General features: G+C 36.9%; 1 protein-coding gene across 1 annotated transcript; it reads left to right on the forward strand.

Moving 5' to 3' along the window:
- Positions 1 to 1,133: 1,133 nt before the first annotated feature.
- LOC306845366 (twinfilin-2-like) lies at positions 1,134 to 21,186 on the forward strand (the record flags this gene model as incomplete). Its single annotated transcript, XM_079378125.1, is given in 9 exon segments — positions 1,134 to 1,230; positions 11,720 to 11,898; positions 16,180 to 16,275; positions 16,843 to 16,952; positions 16,954 to 16,960; positions 17,815 to 17,940; positions 18,571 to 18,721; positions 18,817 to 18,938; positions 19,853 to 21,186. Coding segments are annotated over 9 exon segments (1,056 nt in total). The 3' UTR covers positions 20,021 to 21,186.
- Between the last annotated feature and the right edge of the window lie 432 nt (positions 21,187 to 21,618).

A 21,618-nucleotide genomic window follows, 5' to 3' on the forward strand; every position in this document is an offset into this window, starting at 1 on the left:
TTTCAAATACATTGCAAAAAAAGTACAATCACCAGAGGTGTAGTGTAGTGATTATATTTTAACCAACAGAGGGGGCTGCAAGCTACACTGATCGCTTATTACTTCAGTCAGGAAGAACTGTATTTTCATCAATTATCAAAAGATACATCGTTTATATTGTTTGTATGTGCTTATTAATAACAGGACCTGAACAAGGTGTTAGACTATTCTGCAAAAAATCCTCCGTCAAAATGAAGTAGGCTATTTTTACACACAGTTTATATTTACATTTTTGTTGAATACAGTTTATGTAATCAAAAGTTCTCATTTATTTTGTTTCATTCCTTTAGCTTTTTTTGTCATTATTTCATCATAATCGTAATAATCAAACTAAACATAATAATTAGCAACTGTAATAATAGTGTAAGGAAACATACAAAAATGTGTTGTATTGTTTTTATTTATGGATGACAGAATCAAGCTGTTGATTACCACAGAAAATAATTTTGCCTCATTGAGAATTTAGAGCTTAACTTGAACTGAACCTGGAACATTATTTATAAAAAATATTAGAAACAAAGTATCTCCATGAATGAGTGAGTGAAATCGTTATGATGGGAAGTTGCTGACTAATAACAGCATAGTAAACTACCTCATTCATTAATGCAGTTCCTCACCTGCCCAGAAGAGGGTGGTAAGAGTTTTGAGTCTAGTTGTGGTATAGGGGCATGAATTGAATCCTAAATACAATATTTTCTAATCCATATCAAAAGATTTAAACAACTGGCCCGGGGCCGTGCTGGGGGATGGTCAGGCTGTTACCCGAGGCCAGACAGTGTGCCTGCTAAATTTGGGGCAAGAGGGATCGGGTTCCTTCTGCAAGCACACACGATCCCGTCCTAGTTACAGGAGCCTTCTCTCACACATTTGCTGCTCTCACATGCCCTCTCGCTTGGATAGCACTCAGTCTCTCAAACACCAAACTCTCACTTTATGCTGCTGCGTTTACATCCTTTCTGATATAACACACAGCTCTGGCACTGATTGAAGATCATTTGTAAAAAGAAGATCGTCCAGGTGACCCGACTTGTGTCCAGCTTCATCCAACTTCAGAAGGTCCCTTGGCGGGTAGGAAGGCACCACACTGACCCGCCATGTTTCTGGCTCTGGTGGTTACAGAGAAGCTGAGGGAGTTTCTGGCCCGGGCACGGAGTGGAACTGGCCGCCTCATCCAGGTGTTGATCAGAGACGGTGAGTGAGCAGAGAGTCTGAGGGGTTTAATGGGATTAAACTTTTCAAAAGTATTACAACTCTGATAGAATGAGCGATTACTATATTCATGGCATTTACATAGAACTCCAAGGTCAACTTTAATTAATAATTCACTGTATGCTGTCTAAAAAAACACATAATATGGCTATGGTACATAAAACAAAAAAAACAAAAAACATGGTTGTACCATAGTACTTTTTGGTGCTTTTATTAGTGGAAGATCAATGTTCACTCAATTAATTGCCTTGATTTTTCACTTTCTAAATGGTTAGGAGCTCAACTGACCTCAAATGTAAGGGTTAAATGGTCATAAATCAAAACTTTATGAATATACCAGAATATTTTTTTCCTTATGTGAGATTAAAACAAACACACTTGGACAAAAAAAGGCAGCTTTAAAAAAAAAAGAGAAGTTAATTTAAAATAGTTGAAATATGACAAAGTACTGTTCATTTATTCTGTGAGTTGATATATAGTGTCGCATTATATATATTTAGTGACACTTATTGATTATCTAATTTTCCAATTTTCATTTTATATAATTTTTTTTTTATTATTGTTTGTTCTTAGGTGGGATTTTTTATGTTTTTTTTTACCATCCAGTTGTCACCTGACATGAGCAAATAGTAACAAAACACATTTCACAATGTGTTTTGGTTCTGTGTTTACATGCTGCTGTAGGTCAGATGACACATCATTTGACGTGGAAACTGAATGGTTCTTAAGGGATTGCAGAGGTCACAGGAATGAGGGACTGTTCTCTGTTGCAATAAAAGTGCGTGTGTGCAAGCGTGCATTTGCGTACAAGGCCGAGTGTCAGGTACTGTTGAAATGTTAGCTCACTATCAAAATGACAAGATCCAGTTGCTGGGAAGGAAAGGGCAAAACGCTATCACATTTGAGTGAAGTCATGCTGTCATTACCTAACCTGACTTTGTGATGCGTGCATGTATTCCCACATGACTCCAGTCAAATTAAACAGAGTAAAATGTGATTTTAACAGAAGTATTTGACCATTCCAAAAATTGGGGTCAAAAAGATTATTTTTCCGAAAGAAATTCCGCTGAAGACTGCTGAAAATTCAGCTTTGCCATCACATGAGTAAATTACATTTTAAAATATATTCAAATAGAAAATAGTTATTTTAAATTGTAATAATAATTCACAACATTATTATTTAAACTGCATTTTTGATCAAATAAATAATGGCCTTGACAGCCTTTTCTTTCAAAAACATTGATGCAATGCTGGACAATTTGTCCAGGCTACATGATAGTTGTATTCGATTCCATTATGGACAGCTCCAGTTGTTCTAACACCCAGCGGCCTAATGTAGCCACAGATGTATAAACGTCAGGCTGGTTGTTGCTATATGGCTCGTCTCCTGCCTGGTTGACGCCTGGAGTGTATGAAGACGTCTGGATTTGAATAGACTGGATTGTTTTGGGTTCATAGGGTGCCTTTGAGTCTCACAGAGATGATATTTCAGGAAAGATAAAACAGGTCCCTACAGTTTTGGAATTTTCTGGTGACTGAGTCACATGTGTATCTCAACCCTTATTGGTGGGTAGCACAGACCACATGGTCAGGGCTTGTCTGTCTGTGCTCATGGTGATAGGAAAAGGTCTGAGTTGTAGGCAGTCAGGTGTGGTTATTAAGCCAGATTGTGTTTATGTGTGATATTCTTTACAATGAATGTATTTGTATGACAGAAGTCAGGGAGACAGGAGGAAGGCAGATTTATGTTTGTCTTTTTGAATCGGCACATATGTGCAAACAGCTTTTTGTACGTGTGTTGTTAAGGGGTGAGTAAAACGCTGATGGAAAGTACGTGTCTGTGCTGATAGCTGGAATGTGTGCAGCCTCAGAATAGCAGCTGCTGTAAAAGACCATCAGGAAATCCCCCTCCAAGGTCATTTGGACTGGTAATGTGTATGTGGGTGGATGATGTTTGCGCTAGATCTGGTTATTGACGTACTAGCTGTTTTTCACAGTGTGCTCATTAAAGGTTTATTTCAGTTAGGTTCAAAATCTTTCAATCACTCTGCACAACCTTTAGATGTCTTAAAAGACAACAAAGAGGACCGTGAAAGCAACCACTAACTCTGGTCTCTCTCATTTAACGTTACTACTAAGCTGATTACTGCTTACAGTCTTCCCGATTGCCCGGGACCTGTAACATTACATTGTAAAATATCTAAAAATAGAAAATAAAAAAATATTATTTCACAATGTTACTGACATATATTTTGACAAATATAGCCTTGATGAGCATACAAGACATCTTTCAAAAATATTAAAAAAATATTTACCAAACATTCTATATAAACATTATATAAAACTATGGTATGTGCTTATTTTAAATTATTTCTGAATTATTTCTTAAAAATCTAAATGGTCCTACAACAGGCTTGCTTTATTTATTTATTCGTTCATTCAATCTATGTATTTCAATCTATGACTTTGAATTCAATTGCTCAGAGTGTTTTTCAACATGGACAAGGTTGTTGGTTGCACTGCTAAGACTAAATGAAACAACACTCCTTTTATAACTTGATAATCAAGTGCCGTCACGGTCAAGGCCTATGGATTAATACGCATACACATTTGTATTTCAGAGTCAGTAAGACACTTTGAATCACAAAGTAATTCATAAACATGTTGGAAAAAATAATACACACCGTATAGATACTTAAATCAAATCACAATAAATAAATGAATAAATGAATAAACAAATAACAAAATGAAAACTTAACCATATGTACAGAAATACTCTAATTCTTATACAAAACTAGTTGAATTAGTGTCTCAGGTAAACAACTCGGGTAAGTAATTGTACACATAAATTACTCATGAATGCATGAAGGTGAATACATGACAAACTTCTGTGTGACAAGCATCTTAAAATTATTAATAAAATAAATAATCAGTTGAAACAAGTTCTTTGTGCATTAAAGCATGTAAATTACAGTTTGATATGGCATTTAATTAATTTAACTAACCTTAGTAGTGAATGAGAGAGACAGGAGGTTGCTTTCACGGTCTTCTTTGTTGTCTGAGGATGCGCTGCAGTCATCACGGTAACTCAACTCTCTCAACTGACACTCAGAATTCAGAAAATGCTGCTGAACTGTTCAGTGTAAACTCATTATCATACATTTAAGTAATTTAAATTAAACTTATATATACATATAAATAGAAATAAACATAAATAAAAATGAAATATATACAAATAATTGAATTTGTGACCCAGACTATATGTGGGGTGGTCACACTCTCCCCTACAAAGAAGCTAATGCCTCCACATATTGTATAAATAACCATATTAGTATGTTGGTTCCTTTTTATCTTTCAATAGGGAAATATTGGGTTATTTATTAGTGTCAGTGTCTGGTAAGGTATGAAAAGAGCAGGTATGTAGAATGATGATAAGCATGTTGGTGTTGGATATGTGTAGTATTGTGAATATAAACAGCCTATAAACTGGGCTGTCATTTAGTTTTTAATGACATATATTTGTTTCTCCCAGTAAGACTGAAGTTTTTCTGGTCCACTGTGATACAGACCCAGCCCAGGGGTGAGGAAGGAAGAGGACAAGGTTGGCGTAGGAGACTCGTGTGTCTTTATTCAATAATGAAAACACAAAACAAAGTTTGCCACAATGGCACCGTTCTCAAAAGCTCAGCTTTTCAATATACGCAGTTTCCAGGACAAGTCTTGAATGTACTCCTTGACTTGCTGATAAAGTGGTTTAGGTACAGAGGCGTATGTTCTTTGCACAGGTATGTCATCCTTTCATGTGATTGCCATCTGCAGGCTAGGAATGCATCCAATGTCATCATCGTCATGTGCAAAAGCTGCTGACTCTTCATAAAGCAATTCTTTTACCCGCTCTTGCTGTGCTTTACTGAGGTGGCTAAAATCAACTGGAGGGTGCCAAAGTGTTGTAGAATTTCTTCCTTCATTCTTGGTACCAGTCAGGGTGTCCATACTGTTTACTTCCACAGACAAAGGTTGAAAATCTGCTTGATCAGTTTCAATTACAACAACTGTCTGAATGCTCCCTAGTGTGGTCTTTCGGGGCAGTTTGATGCTAAGCATGGTTTGATTGCCAACAGGTATTTGAACATATGGGTTCTGTGGATTTTGAATTTTCATAAGTCCCTCTGCAACAATCAGCTGGTCCAACTGTGGACACTCCATGACAGGTTCGAACAGCAACATCGGACTGGTGACATCGAAGTTATTTGGAACACGACACCAAAGACTATAGAATACCCAAGACGTGGCACTCGTATAGTTTTGATTGGGGAAAAATCCAACGCTAAATATGGCCTCTCAATCGCAGGAAGCCCCGCCTTCTGAATGAAAGAGCCAATCGCTAATCTGTAAAGTCAGCGCGTCACTGCAGCTGCTGTTAGAAGTCTTGGTTGCTATAGAAACTGTCAGCGCTCTGAGACGCGCACTCATGACTGCGCATGCGCACTGGCTGATCTAGCCTGAGAAATAAGGTTTTTATAACGCTATTTGAGCAAAAGAAACAACGTTTATGACACAGTTGTTGTCTGATTTCATTGGTGATTTCAAATATGAAATTTAATCGTAAGCTTAGTGAACAGTTTTGGAGAATTTGATGTTTCCCCATACAAAGTGATAGGAGCTGCTCTTGGATGCCCGAGAGGCGTTTCAAAGATGGCCGCCGAGTGACATGACTTGTCTTAAAGAGACTTTGATGACACTTAACATGAGTGACACAACCTGAGTGGATAACAACATCTTGCGGTTCAACATTTATCGAGACCTGAATATCCAAATCTAGCTCATTTGAAGTCTACTGGTATTGAATGAGATTTACAAGAGCATTGGCCTTATCTTCTTCAATTTCCATAGCTGTGCTGAGGAGGTTGGTTAGAGTGAACAAGGCTTGAGTTCAATTTTCACCACCTCTTATAATCTCTTGTACAACATTAAACCCCAGAATGGGTCTTTCTAAGACAATCCTGCTTACCAGAAAAGGAATATGTATAGCCAGTCTAGGGTCTTCATTCCCTAGAAGGTTAAGAGTAATCTCCACCCAACCATGGAAGGGTATTAGGTCCTTTTTTACATCTCTGACCTCCAGTTCCTGTGGGTCAGTAATCTCTGTGAGTGGGCGAAGCTTTGTGTGAGGTAAGTAAATTTCTTTCCAATTATAATCCATAATGCTGACCTGGGCTCCTGTGTCTAATAAAACACTGACAGGATTACCATTCATTGTACATTTCAACAGACACTTTTCTCCTACAAGCTGAGCAACTCTCATTTGCTTAGACTGGTGTTGTATTATGGAGATGAAATGTTGTGGATTTGTTTTGACAAAGTCGAAGTAGCTGTAGGAGCTTTTAACATTTCATATTGGGACGGATACTTTACTTCGATCACTGGTTGTCCCTCTGCAGAGATCGTTCCCCATTTCCCTGGTTTCTTGATTTCTGAAGGCAACCTCATGCTCTGTGTCCCTCTGCTCCGCATAGCAGTGGCTGCAAGTGGTCACATTTTTATCTATGCATTCGTTGCATCTTGACTGTCGTTGCCTTTGAAGAGGACGTGTACTTGAAGAGAATTGTGTTTGGGGTCTTGACCTGTATTGATGCTGTGATGGATACTGGGTCTGAGACTTCACCTGTGTATCTGGATTGTACAGTGGCATGGCAGATGGTAGGAATGGTGTCGGATGCTGAAAGTCAAAAGTGGGCTGTTGAGGTGGTTGCTGATGTCTTTGAGGTTGTGACTCAATATACTCGTGCCATGAGTTAGGAAATTTTGCCATTCCAGACTGTTTCAAGGAGTCCACTGCAGTAGTTAAAGCTTCTATTTGTACCCTCAGCTGCTGAAAGGTCTTTTGTCGTCTCATCCACTCTCGCCATTTCTTTAGCCCCATGCACTGTCAGACTCAAACTGTGCGCTGTGTGCATGTACCACCTTATGGCGAGTAGACTGACCCAGCCGGCGTTGCCTCTCACTTTCATCACTTGTAATTCTTATTACTTGTCTCAGCAGGGTTTCATCAGAGACACTGGAATCTAAGAGGAAAGGTCTCAACTCTCGCCGAATGTCACTGTGTTTTAGGCCGATGCCTTGTGAAACAGTATGGATAAATACACTCTGAACTGTGTGGTTGTCATATCTAATGTATGAATTCACTTGTCTAGAACAGAACAGTATCTTCTGCTTTAGGCTGATCATGCGGTACAGGAACTGCTGTGGTGTCTCATGGTCATGTTGCTTGGCAGTCATGAGTTCCTGGAAAAGTTCAGTACTGCTGCTTTCACCTAGATGAGACTGGAGAAACTCTTCAATTCTGCAACAGTCATGTCATCCTTGGTTATTAACATATTTCCAGGTTTAATCATGCGGAACACCCCTCAAATTATTTCGCTTTCAGTGTAGCCTTCCTTAATGCCTTCATCAATTTACTTGCACAGGTTGCTGAATCTTATGTCAGACACGCTGTCTCCTATTTGTCCCCCATGGACCTTGAAGTCTCGACGCTGCAACATTGCAATGTCTCTGATGGAGACCATGGTGTCAGAGTGAGATGTGTTGTGGTCACTAAATTCCTGCCTTGGAATGCTGGCTAAACGTTTTCTACCTAACTCCTCATAGTTTGATAACATTCTCTGGTACTCATTCTCTGATGTGTCCGTGTTATGAGGTGCAATAGATGGCTGAGTAACCTTTTCAGTCCTAATAGCACGTTGCTCTACAATTTCATCAATGCATTCATTTAAATTCATTAAGACAGTTATCCCTTGGTCAGGTAGTCTAGATAATTCACAACTATGCATGTAAGTGACAATGTAATTAATGTAGCTCTCTTCGTCACCATCCTTTAATGGTGTAACATCTGCATCTGGTGCTGGGTGAATGTCTTTTGCCAACTGGAAGAGTTCACCTGCGTTCAAAGTGTAGACCTTCTTCTTGATGTTCCAGATAAGCCTATTTCTTTCTTCATCGGACATGATGCACTTTCAGGTAGATCTGGTTATGTGGTGATGCTCTTGGTCAGGATGATGCAGGTCACCTGCTCCCCTTAGACTCGCACACACACGTTGCTGTCTTCCTGAGGAATGTGCTTTGCTGTCCCTCGGTTCAAAATCACTGGACCAGGCGTCTTCAGAGTAGCGCTGATCCTGGACGAGCCCCCAAAAATCTGTTACAGGTCCCGGGCAATCGGGAAGACAGTAGTAAGCAGTAATCAGCTTAGTAGTAAATGAGAAAGACAAGAGTTAGTGGTTGCTTTCACGGTCCTCTTTGTTGTCTTTTAATACGCATACACATTTGTATTTCAGAGTCAGTAAGACACTTTGAATCACAAAGTAATTCATAAACATGTTGGAAAAAATAATACACACCGTATAGATACTTAAATCAAATCACAATAAATAAATGAATAAACAAATAACGAAATGAAAACTTAACCATATGTACAGAAATGTTCTAATTCTTATACAAAACTAGCTGAATTAGTGTCTCAGGTAAACAACTCGGGTAAGTAATTGTACACATAAATTACTCAGGTGAATACATGACAAACTAATCAGTTGAAACCAGTTCTTTGTGCATTAAAGCATGTAAATTACAGTTTGATATGGCATTTAATTAATTTAACTAACCTTAGTAGTAAATGAGAGAGACAGGAGGTTGCTTTCACGGTCTTCTTTGTTGTCTGAGGATGCGCTGCAGTCATCACGGTAACTCAACTCTCTCAACTGACACTCAGAATTCAGAAAATGCTGCTGAACTGTTCAGTGTAAACTCATTATAATACATTTAAGTAATTTAAATATAACTTATATATACATATAAATAAAAATAAACATAAATAAAAATGAAATATATACAAATAATTGAATTTGTGACCCAAACTATATGTGGGGTGGTCACAGTAATCTATTCCTGTAATTGCAAAGATGAATTTTCAGCATTTTCCCAGTCTTCAGTGTCACACAATCAGAAACCATTCTAATATGTTCACTGAAAAAAATGGTTCATTGAATTTACAAAAAAAAAATAAAAAATTTAAGGTAAGTGGTTGCAATCAATTTATTTTAGCTACATTTAAATATTTAAATGTATAAAATGTAAATATAAATATAAATAAATATAAAAAATGTAGTTGACTAGCTTTCAACATATTTTTATTTAAATGCAGCTCAAATAATTTGTTTGTAAAATTAGTTTAGTAATTTTTTCAGTGTTGATCTGGTGCCCAAGAAACATTTGTTATCATTATCATCAATTTTTAATATTTTCATATTCAGTTTTTACATATATATATATATATATATATATATTACTTTTGTGTTTATATATATATATATATATATATATATGTATATATATATATATATATATATATATATATATATATATATATATATATATATATATATATATATATATATATATATATGTGTATATATATATATATATATATATATATATATATATATATATATATAGGACACACACACACACACACAAATAAATACCATTCTAACATTTCACAATCTAAAGACAATTGTACCGTTGAGAATAACGGGAAATATTACTATATAAACTTATATATGGATGCAGTGCAGTAATTGTCAAGAAAAATTTATAGTCCTAAAATATACTTAATTTTCTTTGTGCAAAATGTAATTTCATATTTTTGTCTTTGATTTTGGGATGAACTGTTTTACATAACATTCACCCAAATATATGTTTATATCTGTATAAAAAATATATATATCTATATATTTTTTTATGTCCAACAGAATTCAAAACCTTTTTTTAACCGTTTTAAATTCAAAATAAAAATACTTACATTTAAAATGTGAATATTCTCAATACTTTTAATTAAAATCAGCAGCAACCATTAGGTTAGCGTCTTTGTGCACAAAGAAAAGCTGAGGACAGTGGGGAGGGAAGTGGGCAAATTTACTGGTAAATAGATTATTGATGTGATAAGATATGAATACTGAGAACCATAGCTGTTAATCTGAGTGTTGATGCCTAAAAGCAGAGGGTGGGGCTCTGGAGGACGTGCACCAGCACAGCACACTGTTCACAAGGAATGGTAAAGCGGTTGGGAAGAAAGAAGAAAGCCTTCCAGTGCTTCATTACAGTGGTTACAGAGGGTGTTCTGGTTTGTACGTGTCAGGAAGCAAATTACATGCGCTTGAGTGTGATGTGATCAGTGTGAAGTTTGTAAACTGAGACAATAGACCAAGGACATGAAGAACCAGTAGGATCAGGTGTGACATCTGTAATGTTTAATGTGCTTACATCAGTGATATATGCTGTCCTGTTTTTCATGCGTTCTTGGGTTGATTAACTATCTGACGAGTGAATGCAGTCAGGAGAAAATTGAAAATGATAGAAAGATCACAGTGGTCTGCATTATAAGGTACACTGTCACTGTACAGAGAATTTATAAAGCCCAGCCTCATAAATATGAATCGCTTCTTAGAACTGTTGTGATGAGTGGTAGTGATGAGTACTTTATGATGGCACTTTACATTTTTATAGCGAAAGGCCCTTAAAACTCACGCCTGATTGTTATTGTTCTGAATGGAACTCTAATGCTTTTGTAACTTTGTTATGCCTTTAATACTTTTATGATATATTCACACACATTGCAATGGAAATTGTGTTCAAAATACTATCATACTGTGTATGCAGTAAGAACTATTTTTTCTACCCTCATATTATTTCTATCACAAAAGATGTGCAAGTCAATGCAAAGGTTCTCGAAAGAAGAGGACAGAAAAGTGCTGAAATATAATTTTTCCGCCCATCTCGAAACAATCGCTTATGCATTTTTGCTTTTAATAATAGTGGACTTTCAGAGATGTGGCAAGTTGTCAATCATAGTTTTTTATACTACATTGTGGTTGCATAATCTATAATGCTGCATATATTATAATTGTTCTATAAGGTATTCTATTCTATTCTGAATATAATATTTAGCCATATCAAAGCGACCAATTTTCCAATGATCAATTTTATTAAAAACAAAACGCATGTTTGCATATGTAAGATACACTAAATATATTTCAGGTCAATAAAGATGAGATATACAAGAATATATTGTGTTATCAGACATCCCTCAGTATTGGCTTGTTTAATATTTAAATAACTGAAGGTTGAATTTATGTGTATTATTGTGTACGTGTCTCTAGGTGAACTAAACAGCTTGTGCTATATTGGGTGTGAGATACAAGGTTTCTCATGCTCTTTTTATAGCAGGACGTAGATAATGGATAATATTTCACTTATTTGTTATCAGCAGGAGGCCATTACCCAAGCCTAGCCTTGTAAACACATTTAAATTGATCTACGTGATGCAATATAAAATTACGCAACTGATTTTTGGGATTGTTGTGTGCGATGTTGGTTGCACCAGGATTGTAACGAGAGAGCTTTTTTATGTGTGTTTTAGAGCAGCTGGTGCTGGGGGCATACAGAGAGCCACATCAGAGCTGGGACAAAGACTATGACCACTTCCTGCTCCCCCTGCTGGACCCTCACGAGCCCTGTTACATTCTATACCGGTTGGACACCAAGAACGCTCAAGGCTATGAGTGGCTCTTCATCTCCTGGTCACCTGACCAGTCTCCTGTAAGTTTTAACATCCAAGCATGACGATGCGAAGCTTGATTAGCAAACAGCTTATTCAATTGTTCAAAGAAACATGCGCTCTTAAGGTTCCAGATAAAACAAAAAAAGATTTACAGGCTTAAAGGAACACTCCACTTTTTTTGGAAATCGGCTCATTTTACAACTCCCCAAAACAGATTTACAGGCTTAAAGGAACACTCCACTTTTTTTGGAAATAGACTCAACTCCCCAAGAGTGAAACAGTTGAGTTTTACCGTTTTTGAATCCATTCAGCCGATCTCAGGGTCTGGCGGTAGCACTTTTAGCTAGGCTTAGCATAGATCATTGAATCGGATTAGACCATTAGCATTTGGTCATCAAAAAAGACCTTTATTATATTTAAATAGAAAAATCTTATTTGCATGCTTGTCAAAACAGGGTTCTTTGGACTTTAAGCAACCTCCTAGCAACCAATCAGAACACACTAGCAACTGCATCTGTATCATGTATTAAAACACTCAGTGCATCTTAGAAATCACAGTACAATGCCCTGGCCGTAAATGTTCAAGTTCAAGTTTTATTTGTATAGTGCTTTTTACGATACAAATCGTTGCAAAGCAGCTCTACAGGAAATTAAGTTTCCACAATATATTTATTCCACAAAATTTGGTAATTCTGTATGTTGTCTGAGCTTTGGCATCCTCTGAGGTCCTCTGAGGAGTTGGCATCATCTTTTCTCAGGTGCTCGGTCATCTCAGATCATTTAAGGGTTGGATCCAGGCTGAAGCTTCTGTAATTCCTAGTTACCACGGGATGTTAATCCCGTGGCAGCAACAGAGAAACAAATAGAGACATAATTAGCGTATCTGCTGTTCCATCTAAGCAAAAATGATTTGTTCAACCCAAGCTAAAGAATAATAATAATGTACATTTGATCAGATATAACTGCAGTACAAGATTATAAGATGCATTATGTGAATGCTTGGCTAAAGAGATGTGTCTTTAATCTAGATTTAAACAGATAGAGTGTGCCTGAACCCTGAACGTTATCAGAAAGGCTATTCCAGAATTTGGGAGACAAATGTGAAAAAGCTCTACCTCCTTTAGTGGACTTTGTCATCCTAAGTACTACCAAAAGTCCAGAGTTTTGCGACCTTAGTGAGCGGGTTGGATTGTAGCGTGGTAGAAGACAAGTTAGGTACGCAGGAGCTAAACCATTTAGGGCCTTATAGGCAAGTAATAATATTTTGTAAATGATACGGAGTTTAATAGGTAGCAAGTGCAGAGACTGTAAAATTGGGGTAATATGATCATATTTTCTGGACCTGGTAAGAACTCTAGCCGCTGCATTTTGGACTATCTGTAGCTTGTTTATTGAAGATGCAGGTCAACCACCTAGCAGTGCATTACAATAGTCCAGTCTAGAGGTCATGAATGCATGAACTAGCTTTTCTGCATCAGAAACAGGTAGCGAAGCTTGGCAATGTTTCTAAAATGGAAGAATGCTGTTTTTGTAACATGGGAAATTATTTTCAAAGGACAAGTTGCTGTCTAATATAACACACAGATTTTTGACTTTAGAGGACGTAACAGTACATCCGTCTAGTTGCACATTGTAATCCAAGAGATTTTGTGTACTGTTCCAATATACTGGTCCAATAAGTAATATCTCTGTCTTATCTGAATTTAATAGGAGGAAATTATCATCAGCAGAACAATAAAAACTAATCCCGTATTATTATAATAATATAATAATCTAATAATACTACCAAGGGGCAACATGTATATTGAAAATAGCAGAGGACCTAGGACAGATCCTTGTGGTACTCCATACTTTACTGGTGATAATTGAGATGACTCCCCATTTAAATGAACAAAGTGGTAGCGATCGGACAGATAGGATCTAAACCATCTTAAAGCCTGCCCTTGAATATCAGTATAGTTTTGTAATCGATCTATGAGTATGTCATGGTCTATAGTGTCGAACGCAGCACTAAGATCAAGTAATACTAGCAATGAGATGCATCCTTGGTCTGAAGCAAGAAGCAAGTCATTTGTAATTTTAACAAGTGCAGTTTCTGTACTATGGTGAGGCCTGAAACCTGACTGAATAGAGATATCATAGAGATATTTTTTTTTTGCAAGAAGGAGCACAATTGTGCAGACACATCTTTTTCTAAAATTTTAGACAAACAGAAGATTTGAAATGGGTCTGTAATTTGCCAGTTCATTAGAATCTAGTTGTGGTTTCTTAATAAGAGGCTTAATAACCGCCAGCTTGAATGGTTTTGGGACATGACCTAAAGATAACGATGAGTTAATAAGTGGTTCTTCTGCTACAGGTAACAACTCTTTCAGTAGTTTAGTGGGTACAGGATCTAATAAACATGTTGTTGGTTTAGATGCACTGATAAGTTTATTTAGCTCTTCCTGTCCTATAGTTGTAAAGCACTGCCGTTTTTCTTTGGGTGCGATGAATGAAGCTGAAATACTAGACGCAGTAGAATATACATTTGTTATTGTATTTCTGATGTTATCTATTTTATCATTAAAGAAATTCATAAAGTCATTACTATTAAACTGTGAGGGAATATTTAGATCGGGTGGCGTGCGTTTATTTGTTAATCTAGCCACTGTGCTAAATAAGAACTTTGCGTTGTTTTGGTTATTATCTATGAGTTTGCGGATATGCTCTGCCCTGGCAGCTTTTAGAGCCTGTCTATAGCTGGACATACTGTTTTTCCACGCAATTCTAAAAACTTCCAAGGTTGTTTTCCTCCATTTGCGCTCAAGATTACGAGTTTCTTTCTTGAGAGAATGGGTATAACTGTTGTACCATGGCGCGGTACGTTTTTTTCTAACCTTTTTCAATTTGAGGGGGGCAACAGCTTCTAATGTATTAGAGAAGATAGTGCCCATGTTGCTAGTCATTTCGTCTAGTTCATGTGTATTTATGGGTACACAGAGCAGTTGAGATAAATCAGGCAGGTTATTTGTGAATCTGTCTTTGGTGGCTGGAACAATAGTTCTGCCCGGACGATAACGCGGAGCCATATAATTAATATCAGTAATACGCAGCATGCACGATACAAGGAAATGATCAGTAACATCATCACTTTGAGGTACGATATCTATATCGGTAAGATCAATTCCATGCGATATAATTAAATCTAGCGTATGATTAAAACGATGAGTGGGCCCGGTGACGTTTTGCTTGACTCCAAAAGAGTTTATTAGGTCAGTAAACGCAAGTCCTAACGCATCATTTGTATTATCAACGTGAATGTTAAAATCTCCGACAATTAGCACTTTATCAACATTAACCAATAGATCTGAGAGGAAATCTGCTAATTCTTTTAGGAAATCTGTATATGGCCCTGTCTATACACAGTAGCCAAAGCAAGAGATAGGAGAGATTTATTTTGCATATCTAACAGTGTAACATTAAGCAGAAGTATTTTGAATGCGTTAAACCTCCTGTATCCTGTTTTCTGAGTAACATATATCACTATATATTGTTGCCACACCGCCGCCACGACCAGTCTGATGGGGCTCATGTTTATAACAGTAGCTTGGTGGAGTAGACTCATTTAGACCAAAATATTCATTTGGTTTAAGCCAGGTTTCAGTCAGGCAGAGTACATCAAAATTATTACCTGTGATCATTTCATTTACAATAACTGCTTTGGGTGCGAGTGATCTAATGTTTAGGAGCCCAAGCTTTAAAAATTGTTTTTGTTCATTTATTTTACGTTTTCCTGGTTTAATCACGATCAGATTTTTTCTAGATCCTGCATTAAATTTATATTTTGACCTCGCTATTTGGGGAACAGACACAGTCTGTATAGATTGGACAACGCAAGTACTTCTATCATTTAAGTGGGTAGAACAAAAGTCATCACAGCAGTTATTTGAGAATTGGCTTACTAGTCAGATGGAGCGTAGCGTCCTGGAGATGTTGTCCGACAGGAGTTTCCGCTCCGACTCTGCTGGGGTGCAGGCCATCAGCACGGGAAAGCCTAGGACGCTCCCAGAAAAGATTCCAATTATTAACAAAGAGCAGTTTCTGTTCTTTACACCATGACAATAACCATTCGTTTAAAGCAAAAAGTCTACTGAAACTGTCGTGTCCTCGTCGATACGTGGGAAGCGGTCCTGACACGATGATCGTCGTCGCAGGCGATGTGGTCACATGTGATAATTGTGGAAAACTGTAACAGACCATTGTCGTTAGAGCTGTGAGTTTTTAATTTGGTTACTGTTTATTTATTTAATAAAGTGATAATTTGTCTTTTGCTACAGGTCCGGCATAAGATGCTGTACGCTGCCACTCGTGCCACGGTTAAGAAAGAGTTTGGTGGTGGACACGTCAAAGATGAAATGTTCGGCACAGTTGAGGTACTAGCTGAAGATTATTTTCTGGTAGTAAAATTGGTCAGTAGTTTTGTCTATACTTTTTACATTCGCTTTATCTATGATTTTAAATATTAGATTAAATCTTTACATTTTCGCCTCTGTGAAGGACTAATGAAGTTATAATGAGAGACGTGCTGATGAATGGACTCGGTCCACCTGCCATCTGCCTTCAACTGTCAGTCAAATACCCTGATGCTGGATTATTTACGGTTGAAAAAGTTTACAGAGTGGACCACCATGTTTCTTAATTTAGTAACTGGACACTTGGGGCTGTTGGCAGTGTTCTTGGAAATGATTACCAGTCATGGTCAACACAGAAAGGGCTAAATATATACTGTACATACACATAAAATATTGAACAAACACATTTGTAGTTTTATGGGAGGAAGTTGTATATTTAGTTGAGAGTGTATTTATAATTTTTACATTTTGAAAGGGCTATTTCAGGTTGTTTGGAAAGCCAATCTATAATTCAATAATTAACTTAAATATCAGTTTTGGTTGATTATTAATTAATCACAATTTAACACACTTTTTTCACATCACCAGGAGGACGTTTGTCTTCAGGGTTACCTGAGACATGTGACTTCATGTTCTGCACCAGCACCCCTGACAGCAGCTGAACAAGAGCTACAGCGAATCAAAATCACAGAGGTCAGAAAAGGCTGTAGAGTTCTGTTTAAAAAAAGCATAATTATAGTATAGATCCCTGAATTAATTCAGCTCTTTGTTTTAATACATTCTATGTTCAATCTTTGTGGTTGCAGGGCAGAGTTAAACAGGTGAGTACTGTAGTTAGTTTAAGTATAAAACATAGTATTGTGTGTATGTGTGCTATTTTTTTCTTTTTCTTTACATATATGTGACCCTGGACCACAAAACCAGTCTTAAGTCGCTGGGGTATATTTGTAGCAATAGCCAAAAATACATTGTATGGGTCAAAATGTGGAGTTATTTTGTAAATTTCCTACTGTAAATATATCATTTTTGATTAGTAATGTGCATTGCTAAGAACTTCATTTAGACAACTTTAAAGGCGATTTTCTCAATATTTAGATTTTTTTGCACCCTCAGATTCCAGATTTTCTAATAGTTGTATCTCGGACAAATATTGCCCCATCCTAACATCAATGGAAAGCTTATTTATTCGGCTTTCAGATGATGTATAAATATCAGCTTAAAAAAATGTACTCTTATGACTGGTTTTGTGGTCCAGAATCACATATGTATGCATATATGTATGGTTTTGGAGCCAAATATGGAGTGGACATGCTCTTAATAGGTTTCAAGTGATCCACCCATATGGCCCATACACTCATCCAGCATATTAACACTTATCCACCATCTCTCACCTGCATAAACAGATTTATCCAAACAACAGAGCTGGCATATAATAAATCTTCCATGGCCAGGGTAGCTAATTGGAATTGTTTGGGAAAATGTTTAGAATGACAGGAATTGTTTTGGTCATAATGTACAGTGGTGGAATTGTTGACTAACTGGTTGTGTCTCTATCTGCAGGTGAAAACTGAGATCAGTGTGGACCCCAAACATCAGACTCTACAGGGTCTTGCCTTCCCGTTACAGGCCGAGGCTAAGCGTGCTCTACAGCAGCTCGCAGAGAGACGCATCAACTACATTCAACTAGTACGACACAGACATACACATTTATACACTATATTGCCAAAAGAATTGGGTCACCCCCTTCTAATGAACAGAAGAAGGCACTTCCAAAACTGTGGCAACAAAGATGGAAGCATAATTCACGTATTTAAAAACTCTATTTCCATCTCTTTTGCAACAGTTTTGAAAGTGTCTAAAATGACTGTACCCATATACAAGTCATTGGTGTTTGGTGATGAGTTTTTGGCTCAAGGTTTGCATTTAAAGTCACACCAGAGGTGTTCAGCTGGGATTAGGACTTTACTTTATGCAGACCAGTCAAGTTCTTCCACACTGACTGAATTAATCATGCCTTTTTGAACCTTGCCTTATACACAGAGGCACTGTCATGTTAGAATAGAAAAGGGTTCTGTCCAAACGGTTGCTATAAAATTAGGACACAGTTCCCTAGAATATCATTATATGCTTAAACATTAAGATTTGTACTCATAGAAATGATTAAAGTAGTCAAACCTGTTCATTAGAAGGGGGTGACCCAATACTTTTGGCAATATAGTGTATGTTCTTACCAGATACTTTCTTGATACCAATATATATGTTCCTACCAGATACCAAACTGACTAGAAATGTTACATTTTTGTTTTCTATATATAGAAGCTAGATACAGAGAAGGAGGCAATTGAACTCGTGCACACCAGCCCAACAGATATCCGTGACCTACCCTGCCGGATTCCCCTTGATACACCCAGATACCACTTCTTCCTCTACAAACATTCGCATGAGGGAGACTACCTCGAGTCTGTGGGTTAGTCACTCCATTCCTAACACATATCTCATTGATTAAAGTTATGTATTACAGTTATGCCAACTATTCATGTCCTCCTCTATCACTCTCCATAGTGTTCATATACTCCATGCCAGGATACAGCTGCAGCATCAAGGAAAGGATGCTGTATTCCAGCTGTAAGAGTCGACTTTTGGAAGAAGTAGAGAGGGACTTCCACCTAGAAGTGGCTAAAAAGGTAAAAACACATTTTGTGGCTTGTTTTTCTGCCAGCGTGAGAGTTACAAGCCCAGAACTTCATTTAAAGTCAGCATGAAATTAAACTCATACCTATTTACTCCAACCAAGATCTGGACGAATTTTGTTTCTGAACAGATTTGGAGAAATTGATCATTACATCACTTGCTTACCAATGAATCCTCTGCAGTGAATGGGTGCCGTCAGAATGAGAGTTCAAACAGCTGATAAAAACATCACATCACATGAGTCGGTTAATGTCTTGTGAAGTGAAAAGCTGCATTTTTTTAAAGAAACAAATGAATCAGGATGTTTTTAACTTAAACCTTTGCTTCTGGCCAAACTATGAGTCTATAATCTATATAATAATGCTTTTCAAGTGAAAATGTCCATCTTTCAAAATCCACTGATATCCATTTAAAACTGTTTTGGACTGCTTTCCGAACAGTTGATCTGTGTATATTTTACTTTTTCACTGTAGAAAGCAAATAATGAATAGAGGACTCATATTTTATCAAGAAACAGTGGTTTAATGATAAAAACGTCTTGATGATGGATTTGTTTATTATAAGCATGCAGCTTTTCACTTCACAAGCCATTAATTGATGGACTGGAGTCTTGTGGATTATAGTGATGTTTTTATCAACTGTTTTGGCTATCATTCTGATGGCACTCATTCACTGCAGAGGATTTTTCTTGTATTCATTGCATTTATATGTATTGTTTTTACTCAATTTCTTGTTCTATTCAGTAATATGTTACAATATGGAATGAAACGTGTTGTAAATGTCTTCTCATGTTGACTTTAATGAATGGGAGACACTTTATATGCAGTTATATTCTATGCGATACAAAGCTAACCAAACAGATTTTTCTAAATCTTTGTGTTTGTAAATGTGTCCTTGTTCATTTTAGTTGGAGATAGATAGTGGAGAGGAGCTGACAGAGGAGTATCTGTATGATGAGGTCCATCCTAAGCAGCATGCCCACAAGCAAGCATTCGCCAAACCTCGTGGCCCTGCTGGGAAGAGGGGAAACAAACGTCTAATCAAGGGAGGTGGAGAGAACGGTGGCAACAGCTAGGAAGAACAGAATGCAAGAAGAAGAGAGAAATGAACTTCAGTTGTACCCCACATGTTCTACAGTTCCCTTTTATGCCTGTTTGCAGGGTAAATTGTTCACCCTGCAGAAAGTGTGAAGGAAAAATCGGAATACTGTGCTCAGTTGTTGTTAATTCAAATTGTTGTTGTTTTGTTTTTACTTTCTTTGGCTTATATTTCTTTTTACTTAATGTTATTAGGTGTTTTTTTTCCATTTGGTGTGTTAATGTGCGCATATTTAAGAGAAAAACTCAGGAATTTATTTGATCTGTACATTTTCTGAGCATATTTTTATGGTTACACCATCTCATATATATACATATGCACTCAAAACTCAACTAATTTTAAGCATGATTGTGAAAGATTGCTCATATTTTAAATATGTTTTCTAAAACTGAAATTAAGTTTTATCCAAGAAGCTTTTCTAAAACTGAAGCAGTCACAAGTCCTACAGAACCTATAGCCATTTCATTGAAGAAGATACACTCATACATACACATTCACACCAGAGCCAAATGTGACACGCAGGCAGAATGTTATACTTGGCTACGTGAGAGCTAGTCAGTTGGTTAAGTAACAGATATGTAGCAAGAATCTGATATGTTAAAAGGTTCAGATTTAGACATGTTATTCAGATTCATTTCAGGATTCATATTTTTAAAAATATAATATGATCATTTTTATGTTTTATAGTTACAGTTGTTTTTTTTTAAAACATGTCTCATATCTTCAGTCAGCGACTTACATCATGATCCACAGTATTCACTGTCAAACACAGTTTTGTGAACAAGCTTCTGTTATTAATCAGAGCATTTCCAAATAAAACATTTTTGTACATCAATATTTTTCCAGCATTGAGAATATGAATGTCCAATTGAGTGAGTAATTCAGCAACTAACAAATAATGTAAAGTTGTATCAAAACAAAATCACATGTATTTCATTTATGGGTATTATGGTTCCAATTGACTACATTGACATGGCTCTTTTTGTGTGTGTGTGTTTGTTGGTTGGTCAGTGACTAGATTGAAAGGTCATTCACAAGATGATTTTAATTAATCAAAATAAACTGTAATCTAAAATCTACAGCCCTCTCTTGTATTGTTTATGAACATACTGTTGCATAAATAAAAACAACATTCAGTGAGTGTTTGGTGGTCATTATTATTTGGTGAATCAAGATCTGTTCATAAAGTATAAGGTAAAATCACAACAGCAAAAGGGGCATTCCTGCTAATCTGTATATGGGATACACCTGATAGCCTCTAGATGGCAGTAAAAACGCGTTTAGAATAAACTCCGTCAGAAACACTAAACAAAATGCATAAGCATGATTAAACCGTTAAAATGTATATAATGTGCACAAAATATCACAATCTTTCAATGCGAAGGCCTAATCATCAATTGTTTAAATTTCAAATTTACGAGTAATGTTTGCCTGGGTCCCAAGAGGATTCGTCTTTATTCAGAAACTGATTTCAGCAGTACATAAATGGTTAATTCGATGATTAGCAAGAGGGAGGCGGGGCCTCGACGAAGGGGAGGGACCTGATTGGCTTAAAGCAGGGCAGGCGCTCAGTTT

Source organism: Barbus barbus (genome assembly GCF_936440315.1).
Source record: "Barbus barbus genome assembly, chromosome: 25".
NCBI classification, from domain to species: domain Eukaryota; kingdom Metazoa; phylum Chordata; class Actinopteri; order Cypriniformes; family Cyprinidae; genus Barbus; species Barbus barbus.